The sequence below is a fragment of the Necator americanus genome, chromosome II (assembly GCF_031761385.1).
Source record: "Necator americanus strain Aroian chromosome II, whole genome shotgun sequence".
In the NCBI taxonomy this organism is placed as follows: Eukaryota; Metazoa; Nematoda; class Chromadorea; order Rhabditida; family Ancylostomatidae; genus Necator; species Necator americanus.
The window spans coordinates 10851867-10867986 of NC_087372.1; the positions used below are offsets into that span (position 1 = coordinate 10851867).

General features: G+C 41.9%; 4 protein-coding genes across 9 annotated transcripts in view; 2 read left to right on the top strand and 2 right to left on the bottom strand.

The window, feature by feature from the left end:
• Window positions 1–490: 490 nt before the first annotated feature.
• On the bottom strand, window positions 491–2674 carry RB195_017466 (uncharacterized protein; the record flags this gene model as incomplete). The annotated part of the gene is made up of 4 exons (XM_013442150.2): window positions 491–612; window positions 2280–2339; window positions 2412–2553; window positions 2651–2674. The coding sequence occupies 4 exons, from the start codon at window positions 2672–2674 to the stop codon at window positions 491–493; spliced, it is 348 nt and encodes a 115-aa protein (XP_013297604.2).
• Window positions 2675–5163: 2489 nt separating this feature from the next.
• RB195_017467 (uncharacterized protein) lies at window positions 5164–5463 on the top strand (the record flags this gene model as incomplete). The annotated part of the gene is made up of 1 exon (XM_064184476.1): window positions 5164–5463. One exon carries the CDS (start codon window positions 5164–5166, stop codon window positions 5461–5463), a length of 300 nt encoding a protein of 99 aa, XP_064040357.1.
• A 186-nt stretch (window positions 5464–5649) lies between these two features.
• RB195_017468 (uncharacterized protein) lies at window positions 5650–8619 on the top strand (the record flags this gene model as incomplete). Of its 4 annotated transcripts, XM_064184477.1 has the most annotated exons (4): window positions 5950–6280; window positions 6655–7209; window positions 7278–7756; window positions 7816–8619. In XM_064184477.1, 4 exons carry the CDS (start codon window positions 5950–5952, stop codon window positions 8617–8619), a joined length of 2169 nt encoding a protein of 722 aa, XP_064040359.1. The 4 variants fall into 4 exon arrangements, with proteins under 4 accessions (XP_064040358.1, XP_064040359.1, XP_064040360.1 ...); XM_064184480.1 differs by lacking the exons at window positions 5950–6280; window positions 6655–7209 and having other exon boundaries at window positions 7382–7756; XM_064184478.1 differs by lacking the exons at window positions 6655–7209; window positions 7278–7756; window positions 7816–8619 and having other exon boundaries at window positions 5650–6351.
• Window positions 8620–8780: 161 nt separating this feature from the next.
• RB195_017469 (uncharacterized protein) overlaps window positions 8781–16120 on the bottom strand; it is a gene marked incomplete at both ends in the record, with an annotated part of 36681 nt that continues 29341 nt past the window's right edge. Inside the window, 14 exons of one of the 3 annotated variants that reach the window (XM_064184481.1) lie at window positions 8781–9054; window positions 9143–9335; window positions 9743–9945; window positions 10049–10112; window positions 11722–11779; window positions 12102–12278; window positions 12344–12546; window positions 12623–12919; window positions 13264–13364; window positions 13425–13552; window positions 13640–13714; window positions 13793–13907; window positions 14482–14595; window positions 15964–16114. In XM_064184481.1, the coding sequence (XP_064040362.1) occupies window positions 8781–9054; window positions 9143–9335; window positions 9743–9945; window positions 10049–10112; window positions 11722–11779; window positions 12102–12278; window positions 12344–12546; window positions 12623–12919; window positions 13264–13364; window positions 13425–13552; window positions 13640–13714; window positions 13793–13907; window positions 14482–14595; window positions 15964–16114 (2153 nt within the window). Of the gene's footprint in view, window positions 9055–9142; window positions 9336–9742; window positions 9946–10048; window positions 10113–11533; window positions 11780–12101; window positions 12279–12343; window positions 12547–12622; window positions 12926–13263; window positions 13365–13424; window positions 13553–13639; window positions 13715–13792; window positions 13908–14481; window positions 14596–15963; window positions 16115–16120 lie in introns of those variants that run through there. The other 2 variants (XM_064184482.1, XM_013442151.2) reach the window with 2 other exon arrangements.

Consider the following 16120-nt stretch of genomic DNA (forward strand, 5'->3'; position numbering starts at 1 on the left):
ACGACTAAGGGGAATTTAGTGTGGTCACGCTCATACTCGTAATCTACGTCTCCTAGCTTTCTTTTCCTGGATAAATCACAAAGTCGTCAGTTTCGTTGTATGCTGTCAGTTTCAATTTCCCCTCGCAATTTTGTTGTTCAAATAAGGGATTGAAGAGAGTGCAAGAAAAAGGGAGAGGGAAAGGAAGGAAGAAATTTGAAACGAAATACGTCAAGACGCAAAAGCCTATCTTAAGAATTGGCGGAGAGACTAAATTGCGAGTTTAGCTTTCTTGTTATCTATTACAATTTTTCTTTGTTTCTTTTTGTAGGCTGGAAAATACTTCAAACTTCAAAGAGTTCTTCTCGCACAGTTCACCAGCGCAAATATTTTATGGAAACAAGTTACCCAACAAAAGAAGCAGTAGTTTCGTTATTAGAATAAGCAGCAGGAACTAGAACAGACTAATGCGGTGAAGTAATAGAGCAATAAAAAGAAAATACATGAAAAGTTAGTAGTCCACCGTCCACACTTCGCTGTTCCATTTGCATCTGATGATCGTTCTATGATAACGACGAATCATCTCTTCGGCGAAACGCACATAATCTGCACGTGCGGCCTCCTTGCTTTGACCTAAAAATCGACGTGAATCAATAATTTGGGGGGGGGACTCAGAAAGGCAGAGGGTACTGTTACTTTTGTATGAAAGATGAGATTTGAAGTCATTGAGTCATTCCAAGAATTTTTTCGATTACCCGTTCCATGTGATAAAAATTTATGAAGAAATCTATTGACTATATTAAAAGGATTAAGTACTAGCACATTTTCCACACAACTCCTCAGCATAACTCTTAAATTTCGCATCTGACCTTGTTTGGCATAAAGAAAATGTTGGATAACCGTGAGAGGTATAATCGATGGAGTTGAGTGATTTATCGATCTTTGATAGCTTGCAAGAGTAGTTCAACCGTGTTGGGATCTCTCCAGGGAAAGATAAGGGTGACGGTTTTGGTCCTACCACAGCTCTTATACTTTGTAGTTTGAGACTATAAGCGTGATCACGTTCAAATTCGCTCAGGAGTCTAGAAAAAAGTGCGTGATGAACAGTTTTGCCCGCGTTTATCTCACGCAACATGTTAGTTCCTAGAACGCAGGCAATTAAATAGTTGTCTAACGCCCGTAGTTCAAAATGTTAAACTAAGGTAAAGCTGGGTCAAAAAGGCATGACTTACTTGCGTAAGCGGCTGTGCACGAAGCGGTGCAGTGGAGGCAGCGGTTGGAATCGAGGTGGGACCATGAGGAAATGCAGAGATGAATGACAGTAGCGCAGCATCTTACCCAACTGTCCGTGCTTCATTTCGTTTTGACCCGACGATAACCAACTGAAGCATCCCAATTTGCAGAATTGGTGACGTGGTGCGAATTGTCACTTTTCTACTATCCGTAATAACTTGCATCGTTGGGAAGATGGCATCACACAGAACTGTTTCACATGCCTTTTTCTAGATTATTAGTGAGGATTGAGTGTAAACACGCCCATATTCGTGAACTAAATCTCTACATCTATCTATTCGTAGTGAGATCCCAACATCGTCTATTTCGTGCTACGTTTAGGAAAGTCGCTTTTGAAGCCAACTCTTCATAAAATTGAACTGGTGCGGAAACCTTATGGAGAACACACAATAACTGTTGTAGATTACGAATATGAATGTCGCTCCGTCTAATTTCGCCTTATCGTCCTTAAAAAACAACGTGGGAAAATGTGTTCGCTCCTACAAGGTAAGTAGAAACGCCCCAGGCCTGTGCGTGGACTGCATACACATGCAAGCGGTAGAAAACAAATAAGGTCTCCTCAAATACCTGATCAAGTGAAATCAACGAATAGGCAACAAACGCCGTCCACACTCCCTTTTTTTAAGGACGAGTAGGGGAAATTTGGGGGCTACGCTCATATGCATAATCTACACCGCAAACTCTATGTTTTTTATCAGGCTCTCAAATTACGCCAATTTCGTGACATGCTCGTTTTAAAAGAAGAAGAAGGAAGAAAATAGAGAAGGAAGAGCAAAAGGGAAGAGGATGGAGAAGAAGGTCTTATTCCTTGTTGCTTCCAAAATTAACGCATCTACATAGTTCCATTCATAATTGGCGATATTTCTTGACGTTCTCCTTTAACGTTATCATTTATCAACATCATACTACCATTATGTTTATCATCATATGATTCATAGTGTTAGTTTATACACATGATAGTGGACATATTGCAAATAAATAAATAAATAAATAAATGTTAAACAAACCTTTTCTAACAGCCCATGCATTGTACTTCCTTACCGCAATTTCATCTTCTGTTGGTCTCTCTGAAAATCATTGAACACAGAATTGCTGTAGAACGCAGTTTGAACACAGCAAAACCTATAAAATCCTATTACCATAAATCTCTTCTGGTGGAATATCACCATGAATAGATTGCTTGTACATTCCATATAGTTGAAGTCTTTCCTCATCGGTCGGCATTTTCTTCAATCGACGCATCTCTTCAGCGGCTATGTTAAAGTCCATTCCAGTCCATTTCTGAACTATTTCGTCACATCAGTCAGAACATCCATGTAGTTGCACCATTTTGAGGCTTCAGTATTCTAAGTATAGTGAAAGCACTGAAAGCACGTACCTTCTCCAGTTCACTAATCGGCATTGCGATGGTAAGAATACATAAAGAATGGCGGAACGCCACTATGACAGCTCACTTCTTGACACTACAGTCTGCCCTCCATGATAGGTACTAATTTGTAGCGGAAACGGGCGCTGTCCGTGTTCCACTCTAGCACAATCTCACAAATTAACTGGAATTTTCATAAGACAGCCATGTTCTGCAGTAAAATCGCTGATTCTCCGGCAGAAGACGAAAAAGCGCGAATCCTATACTTTTTTGCTTTGTTCTCGCTACTAATTTTGATCTCCATTATAAAATCTGGATATCAATGGATTCGAGATAGAGAATTAAGATATACCACTAACACACTTTGTGAAAAATTATCTCTAACGACGCATTAGCAAGTTTGAGTCCCATGTAATTGCGAACCTAAGGGTGCATGATTTTTGACGTGAATATATTGTTCAAAAAGTGAAATATCAATAATAATTTACGTGCTATTTCGCCCATTTTTGCATCTCTGACAGCTACATATCTTTGGAGATCTTGAAAATTTGACTAAAGTAACAAGTGTCAGTTCCATAAACGATCGACATTAGTAGCCTCAAGAAATTTTTCTTATAGAGTCTGATCAAGAAAATCACCTGTTGTGGGATGCCGTTTATTCCTGATTTTCTAGCTCAGCAGGATTTTCCGTTATCTGCATCTGAAATTACAACTTTGGAGTTTTACATTACTCATGGTGATTCTTGGAAGTTTGTAGGTTGTTGACAAATGAAGTGTACCTTCTGTCGACACATCACTTTAGAGAACGCTTCCCGTACTGTGAACTTATTTTGGTTTTTTTTTTTCATAATACTTCTCAGCTGTGGAAATTTTGAACCTGTAAAGATAAAAAGTTTCTACGTAATTTCACGAAGATCTTATATTTTGCTATTTATCGAAAATCCGTTCAAATATCAACTGGATATTTTTTTCAAGAGAAATAAGCCTATTAAATAGTGCTGATTTCCTGTATTATTAGGAATTCTGTATTATTCAAATTTTCATCACAGACTCCATCAGCCATTATGGAATGTTACTGTCACCTAGACACACCAACCACCAGATGCCTTTGGTCATACACTGAGCTATTGCCGTGTTACTGCATTGATTACTGTTGTTTAAATGAATAGAATAACCACAGAGAAGAATGGCACACTTGCAGATCGGTATTGTTCAAGGTGGTCTGTTATTATTCTAGGAAATCCTGAAATTTTAAGAAAACCGCTAGGTGTAGTTGCTACGTCAGTGGTTTAAAAAGTAGGCTTAGCGTTTGCCTGTGTAGTTGTAGAGAGAATCGATCCTTTAAATAGCGAGTTGAATTTTTTGAAGCGTTAGCCAATTATATTATTATAGCCAAATTATTCAACAACCTCGTGTACAACTCATCAAATATCAACACAACACATTGCTATGCCTATGTTCATTAAAAGTCGAATTCTTCGATTACTCTGTCTGACTATGCAGCTGCAGATCCTTGACGTAATTCTATATGCAGGTTGGCAGGCTTATCGTTTTGCAAGCGATTCAGCTCCATCTACATGCTCTTTTCTTCTAAATTGAGGGAAAGTCAGCAAGTCAAAACAAATTATGATAAAATGATATGATTATCGCGGAAGGACCGCGATTCCTCTCTGCAAGATGCTGACGACGAAGAAGTGACAGCGCGGTTCAAGAGATCAGTGACTCATGCAGGGTTATCTTGCTTCTAGCACAAGATTCTCAAAATATATCTCCTGCATGAGTCACGGTCGTCATCAGGAGCCCCAGCATATAAGGACGGAAGACGCAGCCGGGACATTCCGTCCATCTCGCCTAACGCCGTTTTACCCTTTTTTTATTCATATCTTGTCTTAGTAGTTAATGTTGCGCATAATCATTTCATGTACATTTAACTATACATTTTTACTAGCTTTGCGCTTTAGGTTTAGTCTTTTGTACGCATAGGGACCACGCGCCTAGGTTAGTTCTGTGAATGTGACGCGCTGAACTGTTGTTGTATTATATCCTGACATTACTCGCTTAAGCATTTCGTTCATTTTGTACCGTAACACTGTAGGCATAGACTTGCCTCCGCACGCTTAGGTTCTTGTACAATTATATTTTGTTTCGCGCTTAGTTGTAGTTACTGTATGTACCCCTGTTTATGCGCTTGGGTTTTTAGATACATTTCTACACACCTTTTAAGGTTATTACTGTCCAATTTGAGTCATTTGTTATTGTTTATCGCATTATCGTCTTGTGTGTGTTTGAATGTTTTGTACAGGTTTAATTACCCAAGTTTGAGGCTATAAAAGTCGTACGCTGCACGTGTTGTCGAGCATACTGAACCACCAGTGCCAAGTACAACTCTTTTTTTATGGTGCATCGGTCAAAACCTAAAGAGGTACGACTTTCCTTCATTACGCTTCACCTAACACGGAACGCACTTCGATTCACGCCTCGATTACGCTGACTCAAATCGTCAGTAGCTAACACCTAAGTACGCCATGTGTGGTCCCATCACTTTGAGAACTAAGAAAGCACTCCTCACACGATATTGTAATAATTTGAACGAAATAATCGCGCAGTACGAAGGGGACGCGTCGTACGATGATATCTCACCGAGCTCTAGAGAATTTTTGGAACACATCCACACAGCTACGCTGGAACTCAAAGCAACAAGTAAACTAGTGGCCGACCAACTTGATGCTTTCGTTAACGTCATTGAAGCAATGGGTGACGCATTCAGCGAAGACCATGAAGCGCAAGCGCTTGAATATATAGAAAAGGCTCATCACCCGAAATAGCGGACAGTTGGACATAGCAGCACCGAAACTACCCGCTATTCCAATACCGCGACATTCACCGGAAAGATATGGGACTACGCTAACTTTTGGACGCTTTTTAACGCAAAAGTCCATAGCCAACCCTCCCTGAGTGACTTACAAAAATTCAACTTCTTAATAAATGCGCTCAAGGGGGAAGCTCGCGAAATGGTGAGGCGCTATCCGGTTACTGAAGAAAATTATGAATCTGCCGTTAACCTACTGCAGAAGAAATACGGCAAAGACGCACAATTAATAAGCGCCCTACAGTCGCGATTAGAAAGCGCACGAGCAGAAAACTCAACTACGCAAGCGCAGAGAAAATTATTAGAAACAATAATCCCAATCGTGACACAACTAAAAAAACTAAATATCGATTTGAACGGGTCATATAATGCCCAAAAGGTGCTCGCAAAGTTCGCTCTAAGAATACAGCGTAGAGTTCTGGGGAGCCAAATAACACCAGACATGGTCGAGAGTCAGTGGAAGATGGAGGAGATAATAGCGGAACTCGACGCCAACATTAAAATGGAAGAACACGTTAACGACATGGTAACCAAGAACGCAACTGTCACCACGCGGACCGAAAGCGCTAACTTCCACATGAGGCAAGGTGTACGCAAGCTCACGCCATGCATGTTCTGCCAATCTCCCATGCACAAGTCAGCACTATGCAACAGATATTCCACAGTAGAGGAAAAGCGTAGTTTCATCCAGAACAACAACATGCGCCTCAACTGCGGACGCGAAGGACATTTCGTGAAAGACTGCACAAGGGAAGGGTGCAGAAAATGCCAAGGTAGAAAGCACAATCACGTCTTGTGCCCCCAGAGAATAGAACTGGGAAAACACTCCCGCAGAACACAATGAAAACAAGCGCAGCGCCAACAATGCAGAAGCCAACCCACGCACAACAGAGAACCCAGGGTGAAAGAACACGCACCACAGGCAGGATCACACAGGCACACCCTATCCAGATGTGTGCGACGGATACGGAGATCCAGGACCAGGAAAAAACACCACATGAGGACGACGACCCCACAGTGCTTCAGAGCACCTCGACACCTCTCCAACACCAGGACAGCGAAAATGTGCTGCTACTAACTGGAAACGCAAGAGTCTGAAGCGCCAATAGTAAGGAGTGGCAATTTGTTGAAATCCTTTTTGACACAGGCGCAGATCAATCATTTATCAACCAAGCATTAGCAGAGAATTTGGGACTCACATGCACAGAAATAAAGGAATTCAATATGTATACATTCGGAACCAGAGACCTTATCCCAACAACGTGCGGAGTAACGTTCTTGGATCTCTGGGATAACATGGGAGAAAAGCACAATGTGCGCCTACATGCAACGGCGGTATTAGCCGCGAAAGGAAAACTCACGTATCTCAGTCAGCAGGACTTAGATTTCATCGCAAACAACAAGATACAGTTATCCAAAGTAACGAAACGCAAACAATCCAAACCACAAATACTTCTAGGCTGCGATCAGTTGTGGAACTTGTTAGAAGTTCCTTCACCAAGGTACACGCTTCCGTCCGGTTTACTACTCATCCCATCTAAACTGGGATACCTTCTGACCGGGAGACAGCAAATGACGGCGACATTAGATCCCCAACTAAGTATGGTAACGATGATCCAAACGCTCACTAATGAAGAGGAAGACCTACAACGTTGGGACAGATACTGGACAATGGATTCGGCAGGAGTCTGCGAATTCACAGGTACAAGAGACGCAGAAAAGTCAGCAATCAACGACAAGGTGCTGCAATTTTTCAACGACACCATTGAGAAGATGACGATGGATATTACATGCGCTTACCCTTTAAACAAGATCACCCGCCGCTCCCAACGAACAAAGCAATAGCCTTCAAACGCCTTGAAAGTGTATTGAAAATGCTGAAATCCAACGCAGAACTTTTGGAAGACTACGACGACACGTTTAAGACACAACTGGATAACGGTATAATCGAAGAAATTCCTGAAGAACAAGAGGAGGGAGATGTAATTCATTACATCCCTCACCAGCCGGTCATCACACCCCATAAGGAAACCACAAAATTACGCATAGTTTTCGATGCATCTTCACACTTGAAAGACTGTCCCTCGCTTAACGATGTACTCTATCAAGGCCCGCTCATCCTACCAGAACTCTACGCAATGTTGCTACGCTTCAGGATACCAAAGTACGTCATCACGTCTGACGTAGAGAAAGCCTTCCTTCAAGTTCATTTACATGAGCTAGACCGCGATGCGACTCGATTCTTCTGGGTACGCGACTACAGGGAAGATCCTACTGAGGACAACATTCTCACTTATCGCTTTACCAGGTCACATTTGGACTAAATGTGTCACCATTTCTATTAGGAGCAACGGTTCATTACCACCTACGCAACGCAATTCAGGACAAGGAATTGGAAAAAGAAATCCGGGAAAATCTTTACGTTGATAATCTCATCCTTGCCGCAGAAACAAAACAAGAAGCACTACGTAAATCAACCGATTCTAGGAAGATTTTCGCCGACATGGGTATGAATCTACGCGAATTCCTATCAAACAACCATTTCATCTCGGAAGGCATCCCCAAAGAAGCCTGCGCAACTAACAGAGTACAGAAGGTCCTGGGAATCACATGGGATAACGACAAAGACATCATAAATATTCGATGCGATTTCCCTTCAACTCATCATCTGACAAAACGCATAGTGGCCAGACAGATTGCATCGATATACGATCCGTTCGGATGGCTAGTACCACTCCTTACGCAACCCAAACGGTTCCAGCAAGACCTATGGAAGCAAAAATTCGCTTGGGATACGGTCCTTCCAAAGAAGATAAAGGAGGAATGGGACACAATTACTAATAACGCTCATGGATTTCAACAATCTTTCTCGAGACAATTCTTCACTAAACCAGAATGTGGCAGCTTAGCCATCTTCGCAGACGCTAGCGGCATAGCAATGTCAGCATGCGCTTATATCTTCACTGTAAATCAATCAACGCTAGTCATGGCAAAATGCAAGTTACCGTCGATAAAATCCAGGCCAACAATATATTTCGTAAGACATCTAGATTGTGTGCATGTGTATTTTCTAGACAGTAGTCAATCTGTGTCGCAAGAGGAACTGTTTTGAGTGAAAAGGGATTTCCCTCCGACAAAAACCTTTCTTAGGAAAATATGCATATTTGGTGTTAAGGCTGTGCTTATGTCATGAATGTATATTTGCGACTTGCGCAAGTCTTACGGTCACTTCATCTTATGTCATAAGGCCAAATAACCAAATTGTTGCCTTGATTACCTTGACTCCCGTTGTTTTTCGAACTGCTCGAACGGGCGCCAGTAATTTTTCCATTTGTTCCGATCGCGTGTCAGAGCCGCAAAGTAGTTCCTCCTTTCGCGTGGAACACAGAGAAGGTAAAGCTTTTCTTCGAAGGACTTCCTGAGGACGTCTGACCATCGGTTCGGCGGTCTTCCTGTAGTGCCTTTTATCCCGTGGAACCCAGTCACCCACTGCTCTTGTACAAGGTTGTCGTTAAATCGCATCACGTGTCCCATCTTATTTTTTTCCCTGGCAAACGCGGCACTCCCGAGGAACACCTAGAATTACCTCTTCAATTGCGCCTTTGATGACATTCCGCGTTCGGTGACATCCTCACCTCATTTTCTTCTTGCTTGCGAAGTGCTCATGTTTCTGAAGCACACAGCAGGAAGAGTTGAAGAGGTGAGTACGTAGTCGGGTGTTCCCAGTCCTTTTCACTACATCCTCGACGCTCTTATAAGCTCCCCAAGTCGCTCGTCTCCTCCTGCCCTGCTCAGGGTCACGTCGTTCTTCCTGTTCATCTCCCGACCCTGATAAACGTAGATGGTGCATGCGGATATGTTCGTTCCGTTGAGCGTAAGTGGGACATCCGAAGCACATCCATTTCACATGAACATCGTCTTTTTTAGATTCAGTTGAAGAATAATGCATCTACATGTTTCGTCAAATTCGATCAGCATTCGTGCCGCTTCGCTGATGCTAGATTTTATCAGAACGATGTCATCAACAAAGCGCAGATGGTGTAGCTGCCAACCATCAACTTTCTCCCCCACTTCGTCCCATTCCGCCTTTCGCATTGCGTTCTCGTGTCCGTGGCCGTGAATGCTTTAGGAGAAATTGTGTCACCCTGCTGGACCCGTCTATTCACATTGACGTTGATATTGCTCTAGAATTTCGAAATTCTGGTCGTGAAGTTAATGTTCAACACTCGAAGTACCTTTATGTACTGGGTAGGGACGCTGTGGTTGTCCAGAGCTTCCACGACCACTGCTTTTGACTAACTCGAAGGCCTTCTTCAAGTCGACGAAGGAGACGACGAAACGGCGCTTCGTACTCCTGCGATAGCTATAGCTTGCGGTAGCGCAGTCGGTAAGAGGTTCCGCTGTATCTGTACCATCGATGGAAGCTTTTAATCCGCTACTGCACACATTTCATTTCAACGGTTGCGGTGTAATCATTTCACCTGTTTGGAGTACACAAATTGGTACCAAACTTGTGTGCGGGGATAAAAACACTGACTGACACATCTGCTAGCCTCCTCAACTCACTGTATAGACCAGCTACGCTTTCGTAAACCTCAAACGATTCTAAATTAAAGTGAACATGGTGGCACATCCCAAGCGGATTGCCACACTACACCAGACACTTTATCTTTTTACACTTGATTGTGTTCCCCGCAATTTCACAGGTATTTTGAATGACTGACTTTGAATCCAGCTGTTCCAAGTTGTTTTCTATTGTCGCTTGTCGAACTGAACACGAATGAATTCCAATCTTCAACTCCGATCAAATTCGACCAGGAACTCAATCCCTTATTTTAATTGAACGGTGGTAAGTGAAATGAACCCTCTCTCGGAATGGATCTTTAGATAAACGCAGGAATTTCCCTGTTGAACACAGAACAGAAGTTTTAGTTTCAGTGTAAGTCAATGGCGTTTTTCACGTCTCTAAACAACTCAAATAGACAATTTATTGTAATACTGACATAAAAACATTACAAATATAAGAAAAATAAATAGCCACGCTATTAATTAGACGTATGTGCGCGTTGAACTGTTGAATACAAGCGTGAAAGGATCGCCAGGGTAGAGGGTGGGCGGGCGTTTCCCTAATTCCACATTCGAATGCCGCGCCGATTTTGATTCATTCAATATAGAGGAGCGTGGCGACAACGCTGATTTACAAGAGAAAGAATATATCTACAAAACGGAACAAAGGTAAACAATCAAGGAGGAATCAATCGATAATAAATAAGCGAACTCCACTTTTGGGGATTTGGGAGGCAAAGCTATGCGAAAACAGACGAAACGAACACACGCACATCTCTAGGGCAGGTCGGGGCGGAGTCTGGGTCAGACGATGGGCGGAGCTAAGATCTTGGTGGACCTGGCGCCTGAACTACTACACTTAAAATAACTGGTATCTAGCTGAGGTTATGTCAAATGATATGGAATACCACGACAACACTAGGGAAACATATGGCAGGATCTGCTCTCGTTGGGATAACTGGACAACCGACACTACTACTATGGCTCATCTGTACTCTGCATCTCTAACAAGATTATCGTTAGTAATGGGTTGGGTGGGAAACAAAAAAAGAAGATATAGAAATGGATAGAAGAGAAAATTGAAGAGCTTTGGCCAGTAATAAAGAGATAAGGAGAACCTAATGATGGTGCTGATATTTGCTATATACAGAACGACATCTTAACAGCACTTACGATGCAGACATGAGTTGTCAGATCATGTCACGAAAACACATACACACACGGACACACAACAGAGTTCTCAGTTCTACAACAAAGCACCATACATTGTAAGCACGACGCGTGTGAGTAATCTCTTCACTTCGACAACAAAACACTATGGGATTAATCAATATCAATATCAATATCAATCAACCAATCAATATGAGGATTTTTGGAGAAATACTCGTTTCACATGGAGAGGGACAAATACAGCCCTATTGCACGACGCCTTGGCGGGAGGGAAAAGGTGGGTGAAGCGTTTAGAATGGGTTCGAGTCACCGCCGGCCACCTGGTGCGGGACCAACTCGAATGAGACCCGCGTCGGTTGCGAGATCAACGTCCGGACAGGCAAATGAGCGATCATTTCCGAGAGAAATGCGCCGGATGCATCCTCCCTACACCGCAACACAAACGACTGCATCACATGTTTTTCCTCACAGGACCCACTGTCTGGTTTGCCGAAACCTTCTGGCAACGACTCTCCTGATGGTGACATCGATCCGCTCTGAAATGCAGCGATTCAGCAAGCACTTGGTTAAACAACGGATGTCATTTCCTATCGTAAAGGAACTTTGTGGAAATGGGAGGGGCCACATCATTATTGGCTCATCAATTATGCGTTGAAATCTCCCTGATTCAATTTCCAATCGCCCCATGTGGTCACCAATCCAATTCTCATAAATCAGTAAACAAATGTTAAGGTTAATTTTGAGAAAATTGTAGCTTTAAACTCATGAACACTAGTAAATAATTTTTATGGTGATGACATCAATGGTCTCATTAACGTAGAAATTATTTAATAGTACTAATGTAGATGCTAAACTAACCGTGTGACTATTCCGTTCATTGGCAATCTTATCCGTCTCTACATCATTCTCATCCTTCTTCTCTTTCCTTACAGTTAGATTTAGGCCATTATGAGCAACAGCTGAATGTGCTTCTAAGGTTGCTTCATCCGGACATCTGACGTCACACAAGGAACACTTCACGCTATCATTCTCCAACTGGAAAAGTGTTGATTAGAATGAAGTGACAAATTCGTAGGCGAAGTGGCTGAAAATGAGCTCACCTGGTTTGCGACCATCATCTTTAGCGCTGCTTCTGTGGTGGCCCGAAGCGCAGCATCGGAGGTTAATTCAGCATTTGCCTCTCGTGTCGCCTCATTCATACGTTCATGGCGTTCCACGTGCATCTCCAGATTTCGTGGATCACGAGTGGTGTACTGGCATCGCATGCACCGCAAAATTGACGCATTCGTATCAGTGGACTGTTCTGAAACCGAATAGAGTTAAAACCTAAATCTTGTAAGTATGTTTCCATTCCAGATGTTCATATCTGCACAACTCACTTTTAACATCCATTTGCTGTGTCTGCTGGAGCAATTCTACTGTATGCTGATTGATTTGATGCAGGTGTAGCTCCATTTGATCCTTGAAGGTCGATGGACAGAACTTACACTCCAATGATGGAGAGGCAGGCGTTTGGGTTACTGACATGCCGCCACTTCCAGTATGTTCATTCTGGATATGTGCTGTCAGACTTGCAGCTGGAACACGCCGTTCACATAATGGGCATTTTTCGAGCTTCTCCTCCGCAATTGCACCACCTCCGACAGCAGGTGACAAGCCAGACACAGCATTAGGTTCTAGAACTAAGAAGATTTATTGTAGAGTCCTTAGGAATTTCTTTGGTACAAAATGACTGATCACGGCATAGGAGAAGTATAGGAAAGCCATCAGTTATTAAAAGAATTCAGTTTCTAATCCCCAAAGGGAAAAGACTATTTCTAGCTAGACTAACTTCCTTTTCTCTCGAATTAAATCAACTTCAAACTAATTAAACTACCTCCTGAGATTACAATAGAAAGATATGGCGCGATTGAAGAATTTCAGGATTTCCTAAGAAATTCCACCTAATGACGCCTTACCATAACCCCTATCATTGCAGTCACGGAATTAGAGGCACTTAACTCCCTAAAAGGCAACTTACTTCGGTTCTGCGGTGTTGACAATGGCACGACGCCGTGCACATCTTGTTTGTGTTGCCTCAACAAATGTCGTGACTTGTGCTCCGTATGGCAGATATCACATCTATAATTAATACTTCAACATTTTGCTAACCTCAAAGGAACAAATCGATAACACCTATACCTGAACGATAGTGTGCCCATTCTTTCCTTCTCTAACGTATCAATGTTAGCAATCACCGTTTTATTCTCATCAATCACAATGCCATGCATTTTAAGCATATGTGTGCGTAGGAAGTACTTGTTGCAAACCTAAAACATTGAAAAATCAATATATCGACCATTAAACTACGATATAATTGGTGGTACGCATAACACCGATATTGGCAGACGACTCACCTCCTTGTTGCACAAATCACAGTAGTTTTTGCCGTTAGACGAGTATTGACGTTTAACGGTTGTAGGTTGTTTTGGCTGCAAACGCACAATTTAGCAACAATGCGCGAATCCTACCATAGTCGAATAATTCAGGCGTCACACTCGACAACCTACCGTATTCAGCGCGGTCAACGAATCCATGTCGGGAATTTGAAACTGTTGTGGCATGCCGCCAGGTAGCATGAACGGTAACGTTGGAAAGCCTTGCGGCAATAGACCAGAAAGCAATCTGTAAAATCCACAAGTAATCAATATGACCAATCCATGTCAACCTTTCTATTTTTAGGATTCAAAGGAATAGATGTTCAAAACCCATGTTGAAATTCCCATCGAGAACACAATGGATATATTTAATGGATATATTCAATGGATATATTTAACGCTCTAAACTTGAATAATAAGTGTTGTTGTGTGTTGCGTGTGTGTTGGAAAACCACGAAGCAGTGCATAAAAAAGTAAGGACATGTAAGCTCAACAGTAGGCTATTGGATCTAAGGCACTATTTTCTAAGGAACCTTCCTAGCTAACTATTGGACCTACGGCATTAATTTCTAAAGAACCTTTCTGGCCAACTATTGGATCCAAGGCAATTCAGAGCTCCTGAATTTAGAGTCAAAAACCTAACCTATCAAAAAGGATGCAAAAGTCACCTTCTTGAAACTTTTCTGTATGTAGAACGTTCGGTGAAACAAAAACAAAAAAATGTGTCCTACAATAACTTGAACTGAACTACCACAAAAGAAGACACAAAAACTTAGAAACAACAACTCTGTCAACTAAGACCGTGAGACTGCAAAACTCACTGTTGCGAGAATCCGCTATGCTGCATCAATTTATGATGTTCCAAAAATTCCGCACTTTTAAACACTTTGTCACAATCACCACATCTAAACGTTGTCGGTGATGAGGCGACTTCTCTGAAAACATCGGAAACTAAGTAATGAAAAGAACTTCAAAAAAAGAAACTTTCCGAATCCCATTCCACTGCTATCAAAGTTCAAGCACAAATCCCATAAATCTGTCACGTCGGCGTTATCTTTGAAAATTTCCCAAACAAAGCATCTTATCGCTCATTTCAAATGTCGCTCTGCGTCAGCTCACTTATCGCTATGTTATTTGCTGTTTTATTACACTTCCAACATCGCTAGGTAGCCGAAATTTTCACCATCATGTGACCGCAACTATGCGGACAACTGACAAATTAGATGTTGGCGGTGAAAAACGCTCATTTTTTCGGCGCTTTTTTTCCTCGGAGTTTTGGAAAGAAAGGCAAACAGTATGTTAAGAACAGGAGCGCCTTTCTACAAGATGCCTTATCGATTGATTTAGGATCACCAAGATACAGGTGATAAAACGATTATATAAGAGACTTTCAGATAAAGGAAAGGACACATGATGATGATCTTTAACGTTTAAATTGAATGAGTTACGTTTGCTCTGATCTTGCAAATTCTCTATGGGGCTGTGATTCATTAAAATATGCCTAATATCCTTTCAAAAAAATGTTTTAAATGAATCAGATTCCATCCAAATTAGGAATGTGCTCAAATTCTGAGCCGAAATTAGAATTGGGGCATTGGAACTCGAAGATGATCGCATTCGTTCGCGAGACATTGCTATTATTGATTGGTAATCGAGGACACTTTCCAAAGACAACTGACGATGAATGGATAATCCTCAAAAGTAGATTTTACATATTAAAGTAGCGGACAGATTATATGCAATAGAAAGATGTTTTGGATCAGTGAAGCAGGGCTACGAAATGTATCGATCGATGCTGAACTTATGGGACAATCAACAATCCATAGCGCCTCGAATTTTCGACTTCTAATATATCATTGGAGAATAGAGTGAAGAAAACACTAGAACACATAGATGGATTTCTAAAGGAAATAAAACCTGTTTTTATAGTCCACGACCAGTTAATCAGAGTAGATCATATTTTAAGAAGTTGGTTTCTCAATCGATAGATCTCAACGTGATCTTAACCTCTTTCCCTGCTTCAGTTCAGGTCTGATTGACTGCTATCAACTGTTCTTTCAAAGAACACTTTGAAATTACTATTTTATGGCTTTCATGTCATGCTGATAACTTTTTCCTTGACACCAGTCACTTGCTGCCAACTGGCGTACGTCTGTGAATTTCACTAATCACCACAAAATCTGTCAATCATCTCTTGAAAACCACTCGATCGGCCAGTTTCACAAGAAATGATCACACCACATATGATGAACCTGTCATTTTCAGTTAATGGATACTGTAGCGCAAATTACAGTAACACTCACTTTGCTCTTTCCATTTTCTCCTCATCTTCATCCGTTTTTATTCTTTTTCCAGCTGGCGGAGTAACATCATCACGAGATTCTGAGGTGTTCATGATCACAGATGCCTGAGAAGCAGTGGAGGTTGACGGGATTAGGGAGAAAGGAAAAGCGCCTGGAA